Below are 18,149 nucleotides of genomic sequence, written 5' to 3'. Positions count from 1 at the left end.
CAGGAAGAGGCTCAAGAACCAGACAGTGACATAAAACAACCACAATTAGACACAAAATAGAAAATGACCAATCAATACACTAGATTACTTCAGAGATACTACAAATTTGCCTAAAATTGTCATTAAAAAAACCCTGATGAGACACAAAATGACCAAAAGGGCTATAAAACAATCTCACAGTTTTTAAAAAAAATGACATAAACTGTTACAAAATGACCAGAAAAGACACAAAATGACAGCAGTGGTATCTAGTTAGGCCTTAAATTAAATAAAAGATTGAAAACAAAAATTACTCTATGGTTGAATTGGAAACAACATCTGCAACCGAAGACGAGAGGTTGTAAGTAAACATTGTCTGTTAAGAGGTGACAATCCAACTGTCTTTAGCCACAAAGTCTTCTTAACTTTTTCTTTTGTGTAAATGTTTGGCCACAAATGACTGAATAAAATATCAGAAAAAACTACAGCCCATCAGTGTTCAACAGTTGATTTAACCTGCACTAAAAACCCAAATCACATTATAATGCATCTAAAGACTCCAGTTTCAGAACAATGTAGTCTTTTATTAACCTACAATGTAGTTTTATGGTAATAGGATTCATACTGGCATGATTATTTTTAATTATAGGCTTCATGGATTTTTATTCCCAATCTCACAAAAAAATAACTGTGATAATGATAGTCAATTTTATTGAGATACTACACAAGTCCCACCAGAATTAACATCATTATCGCATCATTATATTGACACCATGGATATTATGAAGAAATCATTGAGATTCACTTTTAAGTATCACATGCAATATGAATAGAAACAGTAGAAGGAGCACTCAGATCCTTCACTTAACTAAGAGTACCAATACCACAATGTAAAATGTGTCAAGTTAAAGTAGCGCAGCAAAAAGTACAATACTGAAATGTAACGGAGTAGAAGCAAAGAATAGCAAAAGATGGAAATACTCAGTTAAAATATTTCCAATTTGTACTTAGACACAGCACTTGTTTAGACATACTTAGTTGCTTTCAACTTCTAATGAGTACATATCCTTCTTGCTTCTTGCTACATTTTTGTAGATAAATATAACTTGTGTGCCAAGTGGCAGGTCACAAACAATATAACTTGTGTGTGTATACAACTTCAACTTGTGCATATTAACACACCAGGCGGACTAGGATGATAAAATGAATTAAAAATGAATAAATGACAACTTTGTAAAGTTTGCAGCTGTTATGTATTAGCTATAGGTTAAATATTTTCTTTGACAGATTGTCAGCTCAGTAAACTTGTAAATGTGGATTTATAAATAGAAAAATTGGCACAAACAACATATAAACAGAGTTTCTGTCGTATTGCTAAAAACAACAACCTTATATGATGTAAATTGAAGGTAAACTCGAACACGTGACAGTTTTATTTATTGTTGACTGTGTATCTATAGGGTTGGGGCCTGTTCTGGTCACTGATTGGCTGGTTCGGTTTCACCCTTCACGCGATAGTTGTCCGTCACGCTCACTGCTGTGGGAGGTAATCAATCAATCAGGCTCATTATCCTCCAGTCCAGGAGCAATTCGCTTCGTGACCCTGCGTTGCTTAATTGATTATTAGTTCAAGTTTATTGCTTTTGACTGTCGCAATGGAAGAAGACTGTGATTTAGCTGAAGACTTTGGTAAGGACCCACATTTAATTGTTTTATTGGTTTATTGGCTCGCTGCGGCCACGTTCACCTGTAGGCCAGACATACTCTTCACTCCACTTCTGTGTCATTTTCTAAACTTTGAAGGACTTTTAAAAGTTCCTGGGTGTATTTAAAGCTCATAATCTTTCCTGTGAGGTGCCGCTCCCCGCGCTGCTCAGCTCCACAGAGACAATTTAAGAATTTAAAACTCGGCTATTAACATTCACGACCCGGTGTTTGTAGACGGGGACAGGTTAGCTAGTTTAGCAGCAGCTAGCCGTTCAGAGTTAATTAACGGTCAGCTGAGGTGGCACGAGGCGCTGCACAGCTGGGACACTAATTAAGTCACCGCAGGCAGCAGCTCCTCGCGAGGAAGAAGTTTATCAGGTTTTATCCAACCTGCAGGTCAGCCATGACTCATCAGATATGAAAGAAATAACTCCTCCAACATTTTCAAGTTAGGCTGTTCCTATAGGCACCTTTCCATAGTGAAATAGTCAGCAAAACTGTATTCACTAATATAATGTTAAAAAAGGAATATAGGCTTATCCTGAATTAAAGAACATTTGGTTGACAAACACGAGTCTATTTTTCCTCAAATACCTGCCCCATAAAGTCTTAATGTAATAAATGCTGTCATTATTTAGATTTGTCCCATTTTAATTATTCAGTTAACTGTTTAATTATATTTTCTTTAATTGTTCTGGTTACATTTAGACTCAACATTGCATAACTATTTTGATGACTTTATTATTATAATAATTATTATTATTTTTAGGAAAAATGGCCAAAATGATACTCTTCCAGCATATTTGCTATTTCAAAAAAAAAAAAAAAAAAGTTTTCTATCAGATATTAAACTAAACTGGTTTTGGACAGATGGTTGGACAAAAGAAGAATTTTTAAAATGTAATCTTTGGCTGTGGGAAATTGCAATAGTATTTTTTTTCTAAACTAATCAGCAGATTAAATCAGTAGATGATGGGGAAAAACACAGCTGTAGTTCAAAGCCTGCTTCACACTGGAAACCACTGCTGTTATTTTGTGTCTTTTTTGGTCATTTTGTGTCTCTTTTTAGTAATTTGTGTTAGTGAGATCATTTTATACCATTGTTGGTGATTTTATGTCTCTCTTTTGCAACTTTTGACAGCCTAAGACTAAGAATTTTGTTTCACTTGAGATCATTTTATGGCTTTTTTTTTTCTTTGTCATTTTGTGTCAATTTTAGTCTAATTTGTGTCTCTTTGAGATCATTTTGTGTATTTTTTTGGTTGTTTTCTCTTTTAACTATTTTGGCTATTTGAGGTAATTTTGTGGCTGTTTGAGGTAATTTCAAGTCTGTTTGTGGTTGTCTTGTGTCATCTTCTGGTTGTTGAGTCTCTTCCTGGTTGGTATGTGTTAATTTAAGTGACATTTTGCAAGTGAAGGCCATGGGGGCCCCTCGACACTTCAGCCCCCCGGCCTGTGCCCAGTAGGCCCGTTCAGTAATGTATCTCTGCTTAAAGGAACGTAATGCTGATTCTTTGAGCTTCTTGGTCGTCTGTCCGTCTGTCCCATTTTTGTGAACGCAAATTTCAGGAACACCTCTGATGACATGTTTTTTTGCACATAAAAATGAATATGCGTATTATGACAAAGTGTCCATCTTGAAACTGGGTTGAAGATGTGTGTGAAGCATCCACGTTTGCCCAGAAATACGCTTGATACTTTTAATTACATTTCTTCAAAGTCTTCACTCTATGTATTATGTGAGTCTGGACAGACATGGATGCAGACTTGACTGGTAGGTGGAGGCATACAACTGTTAAGCTGTCATTTTAGTTTTTGCAGGCAGCTATCATGTTTTTCCCAAATGATGAACAACGTTCAGGCATTCTGTTATCTCAAATCACTTGCAAAATATTGCATATAGCTGCTGTAAATGGGGAAAAATCTTCTCGGATGAGCATGCCCCCAGACTCCCCTTATTTAAAGAAATCAACATATGTCTGCAGGGACTGATCATGAACTGGTTGCTTTCTGGAGAGCCTTCATATGAAAAGGTTCAAAACCCACAAACATATTTTAGATGGAGTAAAACAAGACCACATTTGTAAAAACCAGCGACACTGAGCTCAGCCTTCTAGTTTTATTTAACATATCAAGTTACATACCCAGGGGACAATTCAATGTCCTTAACATAAAGATGAAGAAGCAAAAAGAGAAGATGGGGGAAAAGTAAACAGTGAGGAAAAATAAAAATGATACTGACAATAGACATTCACAGCCAGCACAGAGGATCACACACATAAATAAATCCATCCAAAATTGTGTAATACATATCATTGGAGAGGGAAAAATGTTTTAAGGCTGCTTTTAAAAATAATTAGAGTCCTCAGGGAGTCTATCTAGCAACTGGGAGCAAACAACTAAAGGCAGCCTCACCGAATTTGGAATTGATTCTCCAGACAGAAGGAATCAGGAGACACATAAGTGTATCGTTTAAGCATATCTAAATTATGGAGGAGTAAGGCCAAGGCAGGTCTAGAAACCTTTAAGTCAGTTTTTTTTACCAGAAGCTAATTTGGTGATTTAAGAAATATTTCACTGCTGGAAAGATGATCTTTTCATAAAACTAGGCTGTCTTTGCAGTAAAAAGACACAAATACATTAAAAATTAATTCTGTATCACCAAAGAAATCAGAGAAAAAGCTTTGGCATTCGCTTTTGCTGCAGAGGTAGAATACCGTCAATGCGCTGCACCACACCGGTCCCCTGCGGCCCAGAAAGTATTTTCCCCATAGACCACCACTGTAAAAGAGACATCTGAAGGAATATTAACAGGACGCCTCGAACTTCAAATAAGGTCAAATGTGAATCTTTCTATTTTTTTGTGCAATGGTGGTTTTATATTTGTGGAACTTTTCTGGAGACGAGTAAAGCCATTTAAAAATCTGTGATGCCGTCACAATCTGAAGTTTTGAGGCAAGTGGGAACCTGTGGGTGGGGAAACACGGCTGCGCATAGTCAGTGGATCACATGCTGCAGACATAAAGCCTGGCGCTAGAAAACTTTTTCGGTGTATGCGGCAAAAGATGCCATCTGGGGGTTCACTATCTTATTATAGTCTGGTTTGACACAATGGCCGCCGACTGGTAACAACCAATCTCTTATTACAGTTAAACAAAAAGCCAAAACATGTTTCTGAAAACATTTAAGACTAGAATCTTGGTTTATATTTGATCAGCACTGCTAAGTTTTACAGTTTGAGCTCAGTTGTTTCAGCCTTTGTTTTCACTATGCAGGACACAGTATGGCTTCCACTTCCACTTAAGACATGGGCAATGCAGTAACATAATGTTGCATGATACTCAATGTGCACTGGTCTATCTCTTGATCCACTTCTGTACTCTTTGTATGCGTGGCAGCGGTGTGGTTGGCGGGCAATAAGAAAATGCAGAAGTACAGCCTTTAGTTTGAGCAAAAGCTGGATGATGCAAGAAGTATAATTTGGTGGAGTTTTACTGGGAGATGAGGAGAGAGAGATGGGCAGCGGTTAGATGGAGGGAAGCTTACCACAGTTCATTTACACGTTCTACCCGCATTGTTATGATACAAAGTTGGTTAATGTATCCCTTTCAGGACAGGTGTGATGAGCTTTTTTCCCTCTTAGTTCATGTTAAAAATCTGGCTGCAGCATTCTCGCACAGGTTACAAAACCATGTAGGAGTTTCTCCAGGTCCTGTTTTTTTAATTTATTTTTTTCTTAGTAGTTGGAGTTTTAGAGACAAAGTGCAGATAACTGACCACAAGTTACATAAATAAAAGTGGTTCAGGCTCTACAGAACCTGGATAAAAGTTAGAAAAAACCCTCTCACTTCACTCTGTTGCAGACTGTCCAAGCCTTCTGTGTGAGGAACTGGAAGATTTGGATACAAAGAACCAGCAAGGGAGAAGGAGGAGGAGGCGGAGGAAGAGGAGGAAGAGGAGGGAAGGAGAGGAGGAAGTGTTTAATCAGAGGGAGTATGAAGAGGCAGAAGAGGAGACGGACCGAGAAGACAAGGAGGGGGAGAAAGAAAAGAAAGTTATTGTGTCAGAAAAGGAGCTGATGGTGACAGAGGGAGAAGAGGAGGAGCAGGTGAAGCCAGAGAGTAGGCTGGGAGCGGAGGAGGTGCAGATGGAAAACAACAAGATTGAGAGCAATGAGGAAACAATCACTGATAAGCAGGACAAAGAAACAAAGAGTTTAGAAGAGAAAGATGAGAGGAAAAAATGTAGGAAGAGGCGAGGTCGGAAACAAATTGAGCGAGGGAGAAACAGGAGAGGTTTAAAAGATGTTAGTGAGCAGTTTGAGGAGGAAAAGGGGAGTCAAATACAGGAGGTGACAGCAATGAGTTCAGAGGAGAGCTCAGCTCTGTCAGAGCCTTCCATTGGACTGATGAACAGCTGCGACCTGTCTGATCCCATCTACCTGGGCTGTGGGGGGACGGGGCTGTATTACCCTCAGGTTCCTCTTCCCCTGCTGTACTCCTCACAGCCTCCAGTCCCGATCCAGCCTGCACCTCCTCAGCCTCACGGGACAAAACGGTCACACAGCCCTCCTCTACCTCACAGTCTCCCCCCGCAGGGCCCGCAGCCTCTCGAGGTGAGAAGAGACTGTCACTGTTTATCAGTCACTTGCTCACTTAATCACACTGATTCAGCTGTCAGCACATATAGTGAACAACACTGTACCATTCAGCACTCACTGTTCCCCCTTATTTCCCCTTTAAAGACTACTCCACTGTTGTAGTATTGCATTCCAATAACATTAGGTATGTTTACATGCACAATAATACTCCCCTTTATTTCAAATATGATATGTTTTTGACATGCCATGTTTTTATGGCTGCACCATCAATCTAATGGAAATGTTATGCATGTCTGCTGCTTTTTTGTAGACACATTTCTCCCAAATTCAGACTGAGAGACTTGAGATGTTTGTAACTTTGGGATGTTGATTTGAATAGTGTTTGGCTGCAGAGCACGACGTTCAACCTCTTCAGCCCGATAGACAAGTTTGCATGTACAAGTCAAGATCTCCTAGTTTCTAATAATAACTCATTTGTCACATATAATTACAGTGTAATTTGTATGAAATTATGCACACCTACATCCTTCTGCAATATTAATGATGCAGCTGAGAAAATAGCATCTTAGATATGAATATTTGGCTCAGTGTGCGGTGTAGTGTGATATCAGTGGAAGAAAGAGATTCAATGAAGCATTGGAACAAGCACATGCAGAATTTGATAATGTCAAACTGTGTAAATCATTTCATCTAACTGGAGATATTTAAGGAGAAATGGTGGAAATGTTTTATATTTTATCATTGTTTTCCTGCGCTACAAAGTAATCCATATTTTGTAGGATGGCTCTGCTCACCACCCAGAATCAGAGATAAACAGAGATAAATAAGCATAGATAACAGCAAAGCAAGAGCAAGAGTTTAATTTGGCACTCTCTACAAAACAAACGTAACCGTGAGAGCAAACTTAGGGCTAAAAATCCCATCTTGGTCTGTGAGTGCATCATGTTGGATGTTGGGTTGTGGAGAGAGCTTTCCTAACTTATACAAAAGTAAAATGTTAGTAGAGATGAAGTCATTAGATGATAAGAAGTTAAAGGTTTTTTATGCAACATTCAAAATAACAGCAAACTATGTTTCATATAAAGATATAGTGGAATATTGACGACCTGAGCAGAGACTGAGGTCATGTTTCTTTTTTGTTTGTTGTCATCAGAGCTTCTCTGTGATTTGTTTTGGCAGATGGTCGGGCCGCGTGTGCATGTCACTGCATGTGTGTATCCCATTGGCTAACACATTGCCACTTGCTTTGCACTGCGCTTTTATGGTTTTTACAGCTGTTATCAGGACAAAGTTTTTGTGGGGTGTAGCCTCCACCCTCTGGTTTCCCCTTGGTGAAGTCTGTCAGCACTGTTGTCATTGTTTAGAGCTGTTGGAGGAGTGGAGTTAGCACTGTTAGCTTGGTGTCCACAGGCTCAGCCACCTCCATGCTGAGAGCTGTGTCCGGACACCTCATATGCTCTGAAATTCACATAGAGCCCCTTTAATCATCATCTATTTTGATTCTTGATCAACTGTCAGACAAATTAAGCAATTTGAAGATAATACCCATGACTCTTTTCATATTACTTTTTGACATTAGTAATGATTTAACCAGTAAATTAGACCAATCAATGTATCCTCATACAGCAGTTTGAAAAATATTTGATGAATCAATGAATAACGTCACGTACTAAGTGGAAAGTTTTGTAGGTTAGGTTCAGGAAAAAGACGTGCTGATGATGTACCTTAAAATAACTCATGGTTTGGACGTTATTTCCAAACACCTCCTTGGAGAAAGATGTGTGATTTTTGACCCAACCAGCACCCCAACCTGCCTCTTTACAAGGACTACTACCTTTAGCTCATTGGCCACGTAATTGCAGCTTTCCCAAATACATGAGCTATACATGAATTACAGGCTCACAATTATGTGGAGTATATACAAGATTTGGTTAAATTATTTTTGTTGGTATACATATGAACAGTGCATGAGAACAGCCTGAAATAATGGCAGAACAATTGAAAATGATAGAAAACCATTACCTGCAAATCTAGAGTGTGGGTATGTCAGGGTCACATTTGAAAGGTAGGTAGAAAAAACTGGAAATGATTAGCTTAGTCTTTGAAGTTCTAAACCAGCTTTATTTACAGAAAATTATTGTTGCATTTCTCTGTGTGGGCTGAAATGTTCAGTTGTGCACTTTTCGATGGACCTCAGCAGTGTTTTGGCAGACAAACATCCCTGCTGGCTTTCTCCAAAATTGTGTTAAACTTTGAAGAAATGTGATTGTTGACACTTGACAATGAGAAAATTATCATTTTAAAAGTAAGCACATGGTGAATCAGACAATATTTAACTGATTGAATTTGACTGAGGTGAGGTAATGTTTGTCTGGTTGATGGCAGATGGAGATAACCCAGGTCTACTCCACACGGCGCTCGATTCGCTACAGCACCAAGGGTCGGGGCCGGCCACTGAGCTTCCCTTTGCTGCCAGGACTAGAAAGTGTGGACAGCTGCCTGCTTCCGCCTGCACCAAAGAAGAAAACACGAACACTCTACAGCACTGGTAACCAAACTGTTAGTAGGTCCAGGTGTGTTCAGATTTGACTATGCAAATCGTTGACCTTTATTTGGTGTTTGTGTTTTGTGTGTGCAGATCAGTTAGAGCATTTAGAGGCCTTGTTCCAGGAGGACCACTATCCTGACACCGAGAAGAGGAAAGTCATCGCTGCTTCAGTTGGTGTCACGCCTCAAAGAATTATGGTTAGAAATGTCCCTGATCCCTTGACATTTGCCCTTTTTCTGAAAAAGATAATATTCCTACTGATCTGTTTGCATGACTGATGAAAGTAAATATTCTGCTAACACTCTCGTTTACATGCAGCCGTGCATGCTACAATTAACCTCCCCATACATGTCATTTATAACATCAAAACATGGAATAGTAGAACAGCTGGAGCCACTCATCATTTTATTTCTTTGCATCAAAATATGCTTTTTCCACAGTTTCCTACCTTTGGCAGTTTTGTTGGACCATGCCAGCTCAGTCTCCCTCATTCATTTAACCTCCTTCTTGAAAAAGTCTGTGCTGCATTGTTTTATCCATTTCAATTTAATCAATTTAAACAGGATATGCTGATTACATAACCCACATTAAATTCAGAATATTTTCATATTTGGAATAAACGGGAAATATAGGTGTGCATGTAACCATAGCCTGTGTCTCCCTGTTTCTACGGTCCCTCCCTTCTCTGACTTCCCTTCTCATCCGGTTTCTCTCCACTTTCTCGCCTCCATCCTCAGTAATTTTTTTTTTCTGATATCCATTTTATTGTCCCTCTGCATGACTCTGTGAACCAGGTCTGGTTTCAGAACCGCAGGGCTAAATGGAGGAAAGTGGAGCGCTCCATCACATCAAAGGTTGAACACAGACGGAGTAGAGCTGGATGCAGTGGCAGCCCCCAACGCCATCAAATCAATCCCACTCTACCCACATTAGCACCCAACAGGTATCACAATATTATCCCTCTTTGTTTTGTAGATTTTTTTGTCCTGGTGCAAGTTACTTTGCTTAATTTGACATATGACTCATTGTGTGTTATGTTTTTTACTTTTTCAGTAAGGGAGCCCCTTGTTTTTCTGGTCACTTTGCCTCCAAGCTGCCGCAGCTTGCCCCTGCAGCACCCTCTTTCCCCACCCTGTCCAACCAGACTCCACCCTCCTACAGTAGCCTGCTGGCCAGCCTCAACAGCCCAGGTGCTGAAATCCACGCGCAGTTACACAATCATTCGAAACACTGCTCATTATTAGGTCTTTGTGCTCCATAATTACTATTCAAAAGAAATTTGGTTTCTGAGGCACTATCCTATTTCCCTGACTTCACTGGAGCCTGCATGCATTTGTTATTTCCTCATCTGAAACGAAAAGGTTTGCATAATGGTGAAATATGATCAAGTAGCAGGCACTAGTGTTGTCACATTGCCAAAATTTGTTACAAAACCATGACATCCGCAGATTGTAAAAGATATATATTTACAATTTTGATTTCATACATATCAGGTCCAGTTTCTATCTATGGTTATTTTTACTGGGTCAGATGTTAGTATATTATGTATTATAGACCTTCCCTGAATTATGCCCTTAAATTATTCTATGAATAATTCCAACAAGCCATTTCTACTTAAATTTTACTCCAGCACACCAATCAGTTTTATTTAGCCAGGGGCATTATGTTCACCACAGGCAATGTTATGTTTGGTAAATTTTCAGTGGTAGTTTGCATTTGTTACTGTTTTTTCTGACCTTATATAGCCAATAGAGTTGAAGAGACATGAAGATTAGCTTGTAGTTGCTCTATGCTATTTTGCCATTTAACTGTTTTAAAAAGCACCAAAATCAGATCCCCAAATAACTGGAATTTAATGCATTTGTTATTTTATGTGCTGATCGTGTGATTTATGACACAAGGTAGCCCCAACATTGATGTGCGATGCTACTGCTAACAGTGTATCTCATTTAATTATGCAGCTCATCACTGTGCTACCAAGCAGCAACCAGGGCTGAAAAAATGAAGTCAAAAACTGCAGGTCTTTGAACGGTCATCTGAAGCTGGTCCCAGAAGCCCGTCAATCCCCATGTTTAATGCCCAACTTTACTGGCGAAACAAACATGTTAGCAGCCAGGTCCAAAGAAGGTCTTAATCGCAAATTCCCCCTTCATGACTTCATAACTGTCCAGGGGTGATATTTTCATTATTTTTGTGTGACCGTCTGCCGATAGTGCCCTCGGCATCTCCGTGTGATCCACCCCTTGCTCTTCCTCAGCAACCGCCTCTCATCCAACTTTGGTCACTTATAGCTCTAAATAAACGAGATGGCGACGCCCAAAATGTCGATACATTAATTGATAAAATTTTAAATCATATTCAAAATTATACCGCTATTATTGTTGACGATATGATATGACACCCCCTCACTAACAATTGTGTGTTACTCCGTGTTCTGAACAAAAGAAACTTACGCACATCTGTGTCCAAACAGTAACGTAGAGGGGCGAGCAGAATACCCTGTCCTAACACCAAGAGAGTTTCCGCCTGTCGTGCATCATAACGTTACATCGCTCTCTGCCCACACTGAGTCTGATAATTATAGCACTGTGTTACATGATGTAAACAAACCACTTACTGATCAGCTGTGCGCTCAGAGACATAACCACTGAAAAGATTGGTTAGTAGTTCCTTTTTAATTATTCATTTTCACAAAAATATTTGTCAGGTATGGATATTATTGTTGTAGCTACTATACTATTTCATACCACCATCTCCACTTTGTAAAACAAGCTAGCTAGACCAACAATACTCCCTGGCAATATCCCTCCAGCCCGCCGCCACCTTTGTTTAGGTTTTTGTAGTGAAATGAGGCATCGTACAGATATCTGTACAGTTTGTTTTCGGACCACTCATCAGTCTTTGGAAGGTACGCCTTGATGCAGTAAGCATTGAGTTGAGCTAAGGTAAAAGCTCAGTGGACCTTCACCCTGAATGCTGAGAGATGGTAAAATTCCCCTAAAACCAAACTACAGTGTTGCTTTAATCTCACTGTTTAATCTCTTTGTGTCATTTCCAAGGTCAATCCAGAGTGAGGGATGTGGGCCAGCACCAGCTTTCATCTCAGGGGGGGTTGGCAGAATACCACCCCAGCCCCATGCACAGCCCTCCCCCCCTGCGGCGAGCCAGTCTCCCCCTTTTCACAACGACCTACAACCCCACCAACCCAACTCCACCTCTGTTTAACACCCTGGCTCACACCCCACCTCTGTTCCTGGATGCTCTGGAGGCTGGCTCCGCTCTGGTCCAGCGTGACACCCAGTCTCTGCAGACTGACACCAGGTCAGCTTGGTTCACAGCAGACTGTGACATGAATACTAGAAGATGATTTGAACAGGGAAAAGGAGTACAAGAGATGACAGGACGGCAGGGGCTGCAGACAGGAGCAGGGATCCTGTGAAATACTGATCTAATGATGCCTCACAGCACCGTAATAGTAGGGAGTCAGTTTCAGCTGGCACTCCGAATATTTGAGAAATCATGCTGAGAGGCATCTCAGTCAGTAATTGCTTTGTATGAAATTATGTTTGTTTGACTACAATTATACATCACAGCACTATAAAAAAATTCCCAATCCCCAAGAAGATATGAAAACAATGAATATCAATAAATATTCCAGTCCTGCTGTGAGGAGACTTACAGGTCAGTTTACCCAAAGGAACATATTTTCATAGGAACCAGTGTCGACAAAAATATTAATGTATTTTTCTTGATTGGTTGATGTTATGTTTAAATGTTTGAAATGTTATTTTCAATAATGCACAAAATACATTCATCTCCACTGCACTGTAGTGGCGGCAAAATTCTCAGGCAAAATTTAAAACCATCTAGTACTTTGTTTTATGATCAAATAGCTTTAAAACTTATGACATCTTCATCAGTCTCAAGCTAACATGCTTAAAGAAGATGGTGAACATGGTAAACTTCACCTCTGAACATCAGCATTAGTGCTGTCTTTGTGTGCATGTTAGCCTGCTGGTAATAGCTTTTACAACTAATACCGCCTCACAGTCGCTAGTATGACTAAAGACCCTTAAAGCTGTCCTTACAGAGAACGATAACTCTAACGATAACACTGATGAATGCTCTGTAAACTGTGTTGTAGGAACTACAAATGGACGTAGAATCTTCAGATTGCTGATCACAAAATTCACATAATCGATCCTGACAGTTGTTTTCTGCCACTGACACTGTAAAGTACACTGTGCACTGTTTCCCAAATACAGCCAAATACAGAATGGGTTTTTTTGCAGTCTTTTTTTAAAATACAGTACTTGTTGTTGTTGTTGTTATACAATAATATTAGCACCCGAGCTGAAGAGAAATGAACTGTTTCTGCAGGTATTAAAACAAGCGCTGGCTCTTGCTCAGTCTCTCACTGTGAGAAATTTACATAAAATCGAGCTTTCCTTAACTTTCCTTAACTGCTGCTGGGCCCCTTTCAAATCTGTGTGGTTCACTTGGCGGCAGCGGGCTGCAATGTTAGGTCTTATTTACAATAAACGGCCTGTAAGTCATGTTTTAATTTGGGGGAAATGACCCTTCAAGAAGGTGCTGTGATGCTAGCTGGCTGATATCAGTGACTAAATAATATACATATAACAAGTTATTTCTGCTGGGCTCCCCTTTCTGGCTAAAGTTATTGAGTAATTTCTGAAAACCCCTTTAGCCACTTTGCTAGCAGTGCAGCCTTCAGCCTTTAGATACACCCCCTTGTGTATCTCCCTTCCCCCCTAGTTTTAAAAACTGGGCAGACTGAAGGAGATATATTAAAGTATCTGTGCGTAACATAATATACAGTAGAGGTATCTCTATCGTAACACATTATACATTTTTATGTGTGTGTCTTTGTTTTGTTCTCAGTTCTCTATTTGACTTTGGGGAAAAGCTGGACTACCTGACCTCAGGCCAGCAGAACAACAACAACCCTCTTTCCTACCAACTCCAGACCTCCTACCCCACCAGCCAGCCGCAGCACCAACCTCAAGCATCTCTGCCCCACATGGCCTACCTCACCCCCTCCCCCTACCTCACCCCCAACCCTCCAGATTCCAACCCTACCTCTTACCTGACCTTCGGCCCTGGAGGAAACTCCACTGGGATGGTGACCTTCTCCACAGGAGGCCACACTTACTTCCAGTCCCAGAGCGCAGGACAAATCTTGCTGCAGTCGGCCGGTCATCACGGTGAGCCACTTGGACGAAACTTTTTTTTCTTTTTTTTTTTTTTATGGAGCCACGAAAAACACATTAGTTGAGGGGTTTATGGCAGAGTTTTTTTTTTAAAAAAACAACACAAAAAGCAGACGGGCAGTTAGAAGACAAACATAGACAAGGTCCTTAAAAACGCTTAAGATCCTTTAAAGTCTGTGGTTTACGTTTCAGTTGTTCTATTGAGTCAATAAGATTGAAGGCACTTGGGATGAAGGACATCTTAAATATATTTTTAGTTGCAAGAAGGACTCAGTAGCACCTCCAAAGAACACCACTTCAAAATAACCAGATATTTGTTGATGTAGTTGTTCATCTTCTACACTGATCATTCAAGTGGAAGAGCTTTCATACCCTTCCAAGCCTTGGAAGTGCCCAGACTGCTCATCACAAAACATTGTTTATTCAGAAAATGAGCAAGACTTTTACTTCTGGACTCCTGAATTCCCAAAAAACTCTACCCGCGCTGCTACTCTGTTGCTGTTGGTTGTCGACCAAGAACTACACCATTAACTGACATACAGATAACTGTTTTTTAAATTTATTTTGGCACTTAAGCCTTCTATTGAAAGTGACATTAGAGCTATCCAGTAAAAACAGGCAAAGAGAGGGAACACATGCAATAAAATCCAAATCCAAAATCAAAACTGGAAATTTCCAGTTCTACGGTATGTGTCTGAACCACTCAGACACCAGGGCACCCCTGTAAAAAAAGAGTGTTTATTGAATATGAAATGTATGAGTTAAGTTAGGCAGATGAGAACTGTGGAGCAGTATGATTGCTGCAGGATTAGGGAAGCCATGGGGAAGAGCCACTGCAGCTCCTGTGCTCGGCGGACACCTAGATGACCAATAAGAGATAAGAGAGAGAAAGGGGGAGTCATGAGGGGCACAAAAAAGAAAGAACAAACTGGTTTGAAGGGCAAGTAGGCATTTATAGACATATCAGGTGTTTGAAGTGTGGCCCTGCTCCTAAATTAGAACTTAATTACATCCGGTAAAGCTCAATTGTTGATTCTTTTATTATTATTATTATTATTATTTATTATCATATGCACAACAATCACACTGTGCCCAACTCAGAATTATGACAGTCGAATTGAGTTTTGCTCTTCTTTACGAATATTCTACTACAGGTTCCTCTTTTTTCATATAGAGTTTGAACAGGTTTGAGCTGGATGTTCAGTTGGACAGCGAGGTTCAGGTAGTACTAGATATCAAACAGAAGCCAGAGACAGCATTGTATTACAATGCACGCCCACTATACGTGACTAATTTGCCTCAATTTGTGCCCCGGTCACCTGTATCCACCTCGTCCTCTTCTCTAGTAAAGTACAAAACAGTTTTCAGTCATATTTTACATATTAAACTGCAAATTGCTGACTTACATTAATACAATTATTGTAAGTAAGAGATTGGCTGTTATTTTTTATATGGATAGATGATCAACTATGATTCATTTATCACCTAAGCAGTTCCAGGATTTACACAGAGCTGTTAGGAAAGTGACCAGAGCTGCAGCTTGAGTGGCTATGCTCATATGAGCACTGTTTGAATTTTTAACTCGTCACTCCCTCTTGTTGAACTGCCAGCTTTGTCTTCATCACAGGAATCCCAGCATGCTTTGTATAGTGAATCAGTCACTTCCAAAACACAGTGTATGAGAGCAGATTCCTGGTTGCGCATAGTCATGTGTAGCGGGCATGCACCATTATGTTGCTGTGAGCTGTAATTTCACCACTTCGAAGCAGAAGGCAGAAGATAACGTGGCAAATCCTCTCTTCCTCCGGGCAGCTGCCTGCGTCTAACTCAGACTCTCCCTGGGTCTGAGTCCACAGCTGACCATATCGGCAAGCAGCTTAAAAGCGATGAGTGCTCACTCTGCAGCTAAATCTAGCAGCTGAAACATCCCCAGAAGTACACTGACCAAAGAAAAAAGGCTGCTTGACTTGAAGGTAAAGTGACAATATAATGTATAATAATCGCTGTTTGAATCTGTGTCTCCTTGCAGGTGGGATCACGGCGTACCAGTCGTACCCGTGGGGCAGCATGTACAGTCAACCAGCCATCCACCAGCGTACTCAGTGCCCTCCAGCTTACCCCGGCAGCTTGGGAGGCGCTCGAGATCACCAGCCTCCCTCCTCTACCACCCTGCCTCCCCCTTCATTTTACAACCTGGGGGACCATGGGCCCTCACATGCAAGCTCCCAGCGCTCATCACACACCCATACACACACCGTCACCAGCAGCAGCAGCACTACAGTCCTCCCTCCTGTGTCCACGCTGCGGCCCTCTCGCCTCCGAGCAGAGATCACTCCAACCAAGACCGCATCCCTGCTGCCTTCTCAGGTCAGCCCTGCCTCTCCAGACAGCTCTCCAGTGCCCCCCTGTGTCAAGATTGAGTATGACAGCCCTCGAGAGATTCACAGCCACTTCCACTGCGACTTCTCCCCCATACATTTTTGACGTTTGATGTGATGTTTGTTTGTGTGTGAGTGTGTTTGAAGTGTCTGTGTTAAAGTGTCCTGTGTAAACAGGAGTACTTTCTGGATGTTCTCAGAAATATAAATGTAAGCAGGCTTGGTTGGGCTGCATTTAGCTTGGCTGCAATAAATGCCCATTGTTCTATTTATCTGTTATTTTTACGTTTAACCAGCATGGCTGTGATTTTATTCAGCAACCTTTAACATATTACTCCGAGGACTATTTTTTTATTGAGACAATTATGTTGCAGAGCGGACGGAGAGGGGCTTAGGAGGTGGGTTTATTGCCTGGTGTAATTGTTCCCTACATCCCCATCAATACATGCACGCATGTTCACAAATCATGATCGCTTTGAGTCTGTGTTGATTCCCAACTCTCAAATGAGTCTTGATACAAAGATGGAATGATAGAGAGAAAGATGAAGACAGATAAGATAAAGAGAGTGTGCAAGAGAGAAAGATGTTAAAATTTACTGAACAAAAACTGGCAACACTTTATTATTTAATTCTCCCTTATTATTTATTAACAGTTTATAAGCTAGGATTGTGTCTGACTCAGAGTTATGTCAAACATATCAGATTTGGTTGCTCAGTAAGAATATTTGACTATTCATTCCTCTTTTTCATATGGAGTTTGAGAGTTTGAACAGGTTTTGACAGGACATTCAGGGTGGCAGTGATATTTACATTATATAGTAAACCACCCTAGTAAGCCCTTAGAGCTAACAGGCGCTAAACTACACTGATGACGGATCACAAATGTGAACGAACACTTTTGCCGACACCAGGTATCAAACCAAAGTCAGAGACTGTATCATATGAAGTTGCTCTGAGCTGAAGGCAGATGATAACATTATCTCAGAGCCTGACAAGGCAAAGCTTCTCTTCCTCTGGGCAGCCTCCTTTGTGTCTCGCTCAGACTAACCCTGGGTCTGAGCTGTCTGCACTGGAGAGCTGCATGAAAGCGAGCAAATCATCAACTTTCAGGGGGAAGACATAAGCATATAGCAAACGGTTTATAACACACTATAAAGTAGTTATAGGCCGATGTGAGTGCTTAATAACAACTGCAACTCAAAAAGAGGCTGGTGTACAAGCAGATAACTAATGACAAGATAGTAAAACACAGAAGTAATAATATAGAATATGTCTCTATTGGAGAAGTTACAATTGTTGACGAATACCGTACATGAAATGGCATGTAAAAATGTCCATACGGCCACCTACTACATTATAGTGTGTTAAAACAAGATATTAGGGAAACGTTTAAAAAGATAATTACCGCACAAATAGATAGATACTTCATTAAATTCAGGAGGGATTCATGTATAACCTCCAAACCTTTCTCTTAGTATGTATCTTTGTTTGCTTAATCTTATGGCTGGGAGCCTCTGATCCTAATGTGATATCCTGTTTATGAGGTTTCAGATCTGTCTTTTGGCCAATAGAGGGCACTGTTCCTTCATGTGAGACGACCGCATGCTGGGATTTATTTAACAGCATGTCGGTTTCTCAGACATCCCTCCATCGGGGGATGCGAGACAGTGTCTAATCCGATGGAGGGGAAACAGGACTGAGTGGTT

The 18,149-nt window shown here is 40.6% G+C and overlaps 1 protein-coding gene across 1 annotated transcript; it reads left to right on the top strand.

Annotated features, from left to right (window-relative positions):
• Positions 1-1,539: 1,539 nt before the first annotated feature.
• LOC121957821 lies at positions 1,540-16,888 on the top strand. Its single transcript, XM_042506608.1, has 9 exons — positions 1,540-1,668; positions 5,550-6,301; positions 8,672-8,834; positions 8,925-9,031; positions 9,629-9,777; positions 9,888-10,024; positions 11,894-12,155; positions 13,737-14,059; positions 16,095-16,888. Exons 1-9 carry the CDS (start codon positions 1,635-1,637, stop codon positions 16,547-16,549), a joined length of 2,382 nt encoding a protein of 793 aa, XP_042362542.1. The 5' UTR covers positions 1,540-1,634; the 3' UTR covers positions 16,550-16,888.
• Positions 16,889-18,149: the final 1,261 nt, after the last annotated feature.

Source organism: Plectropomus leopardus, chromosome 18 (genome assembly GCF_008729295.1).
Source record: "Plectropomus leopardus isolate mb chromosome 18, YSFRI_Pleo_2.0, whole genome shotgun sequence".
Classification (NCBI taxonomy): Eukaryota; Metazoa; Chordata; class Actinopteri; order Perciformes; family Serranidae; genus Plectropomus; species Plectropomus leopardus.
This window is presented reverse-complemented; position numbering and strand designations above follow the sequence as displayed.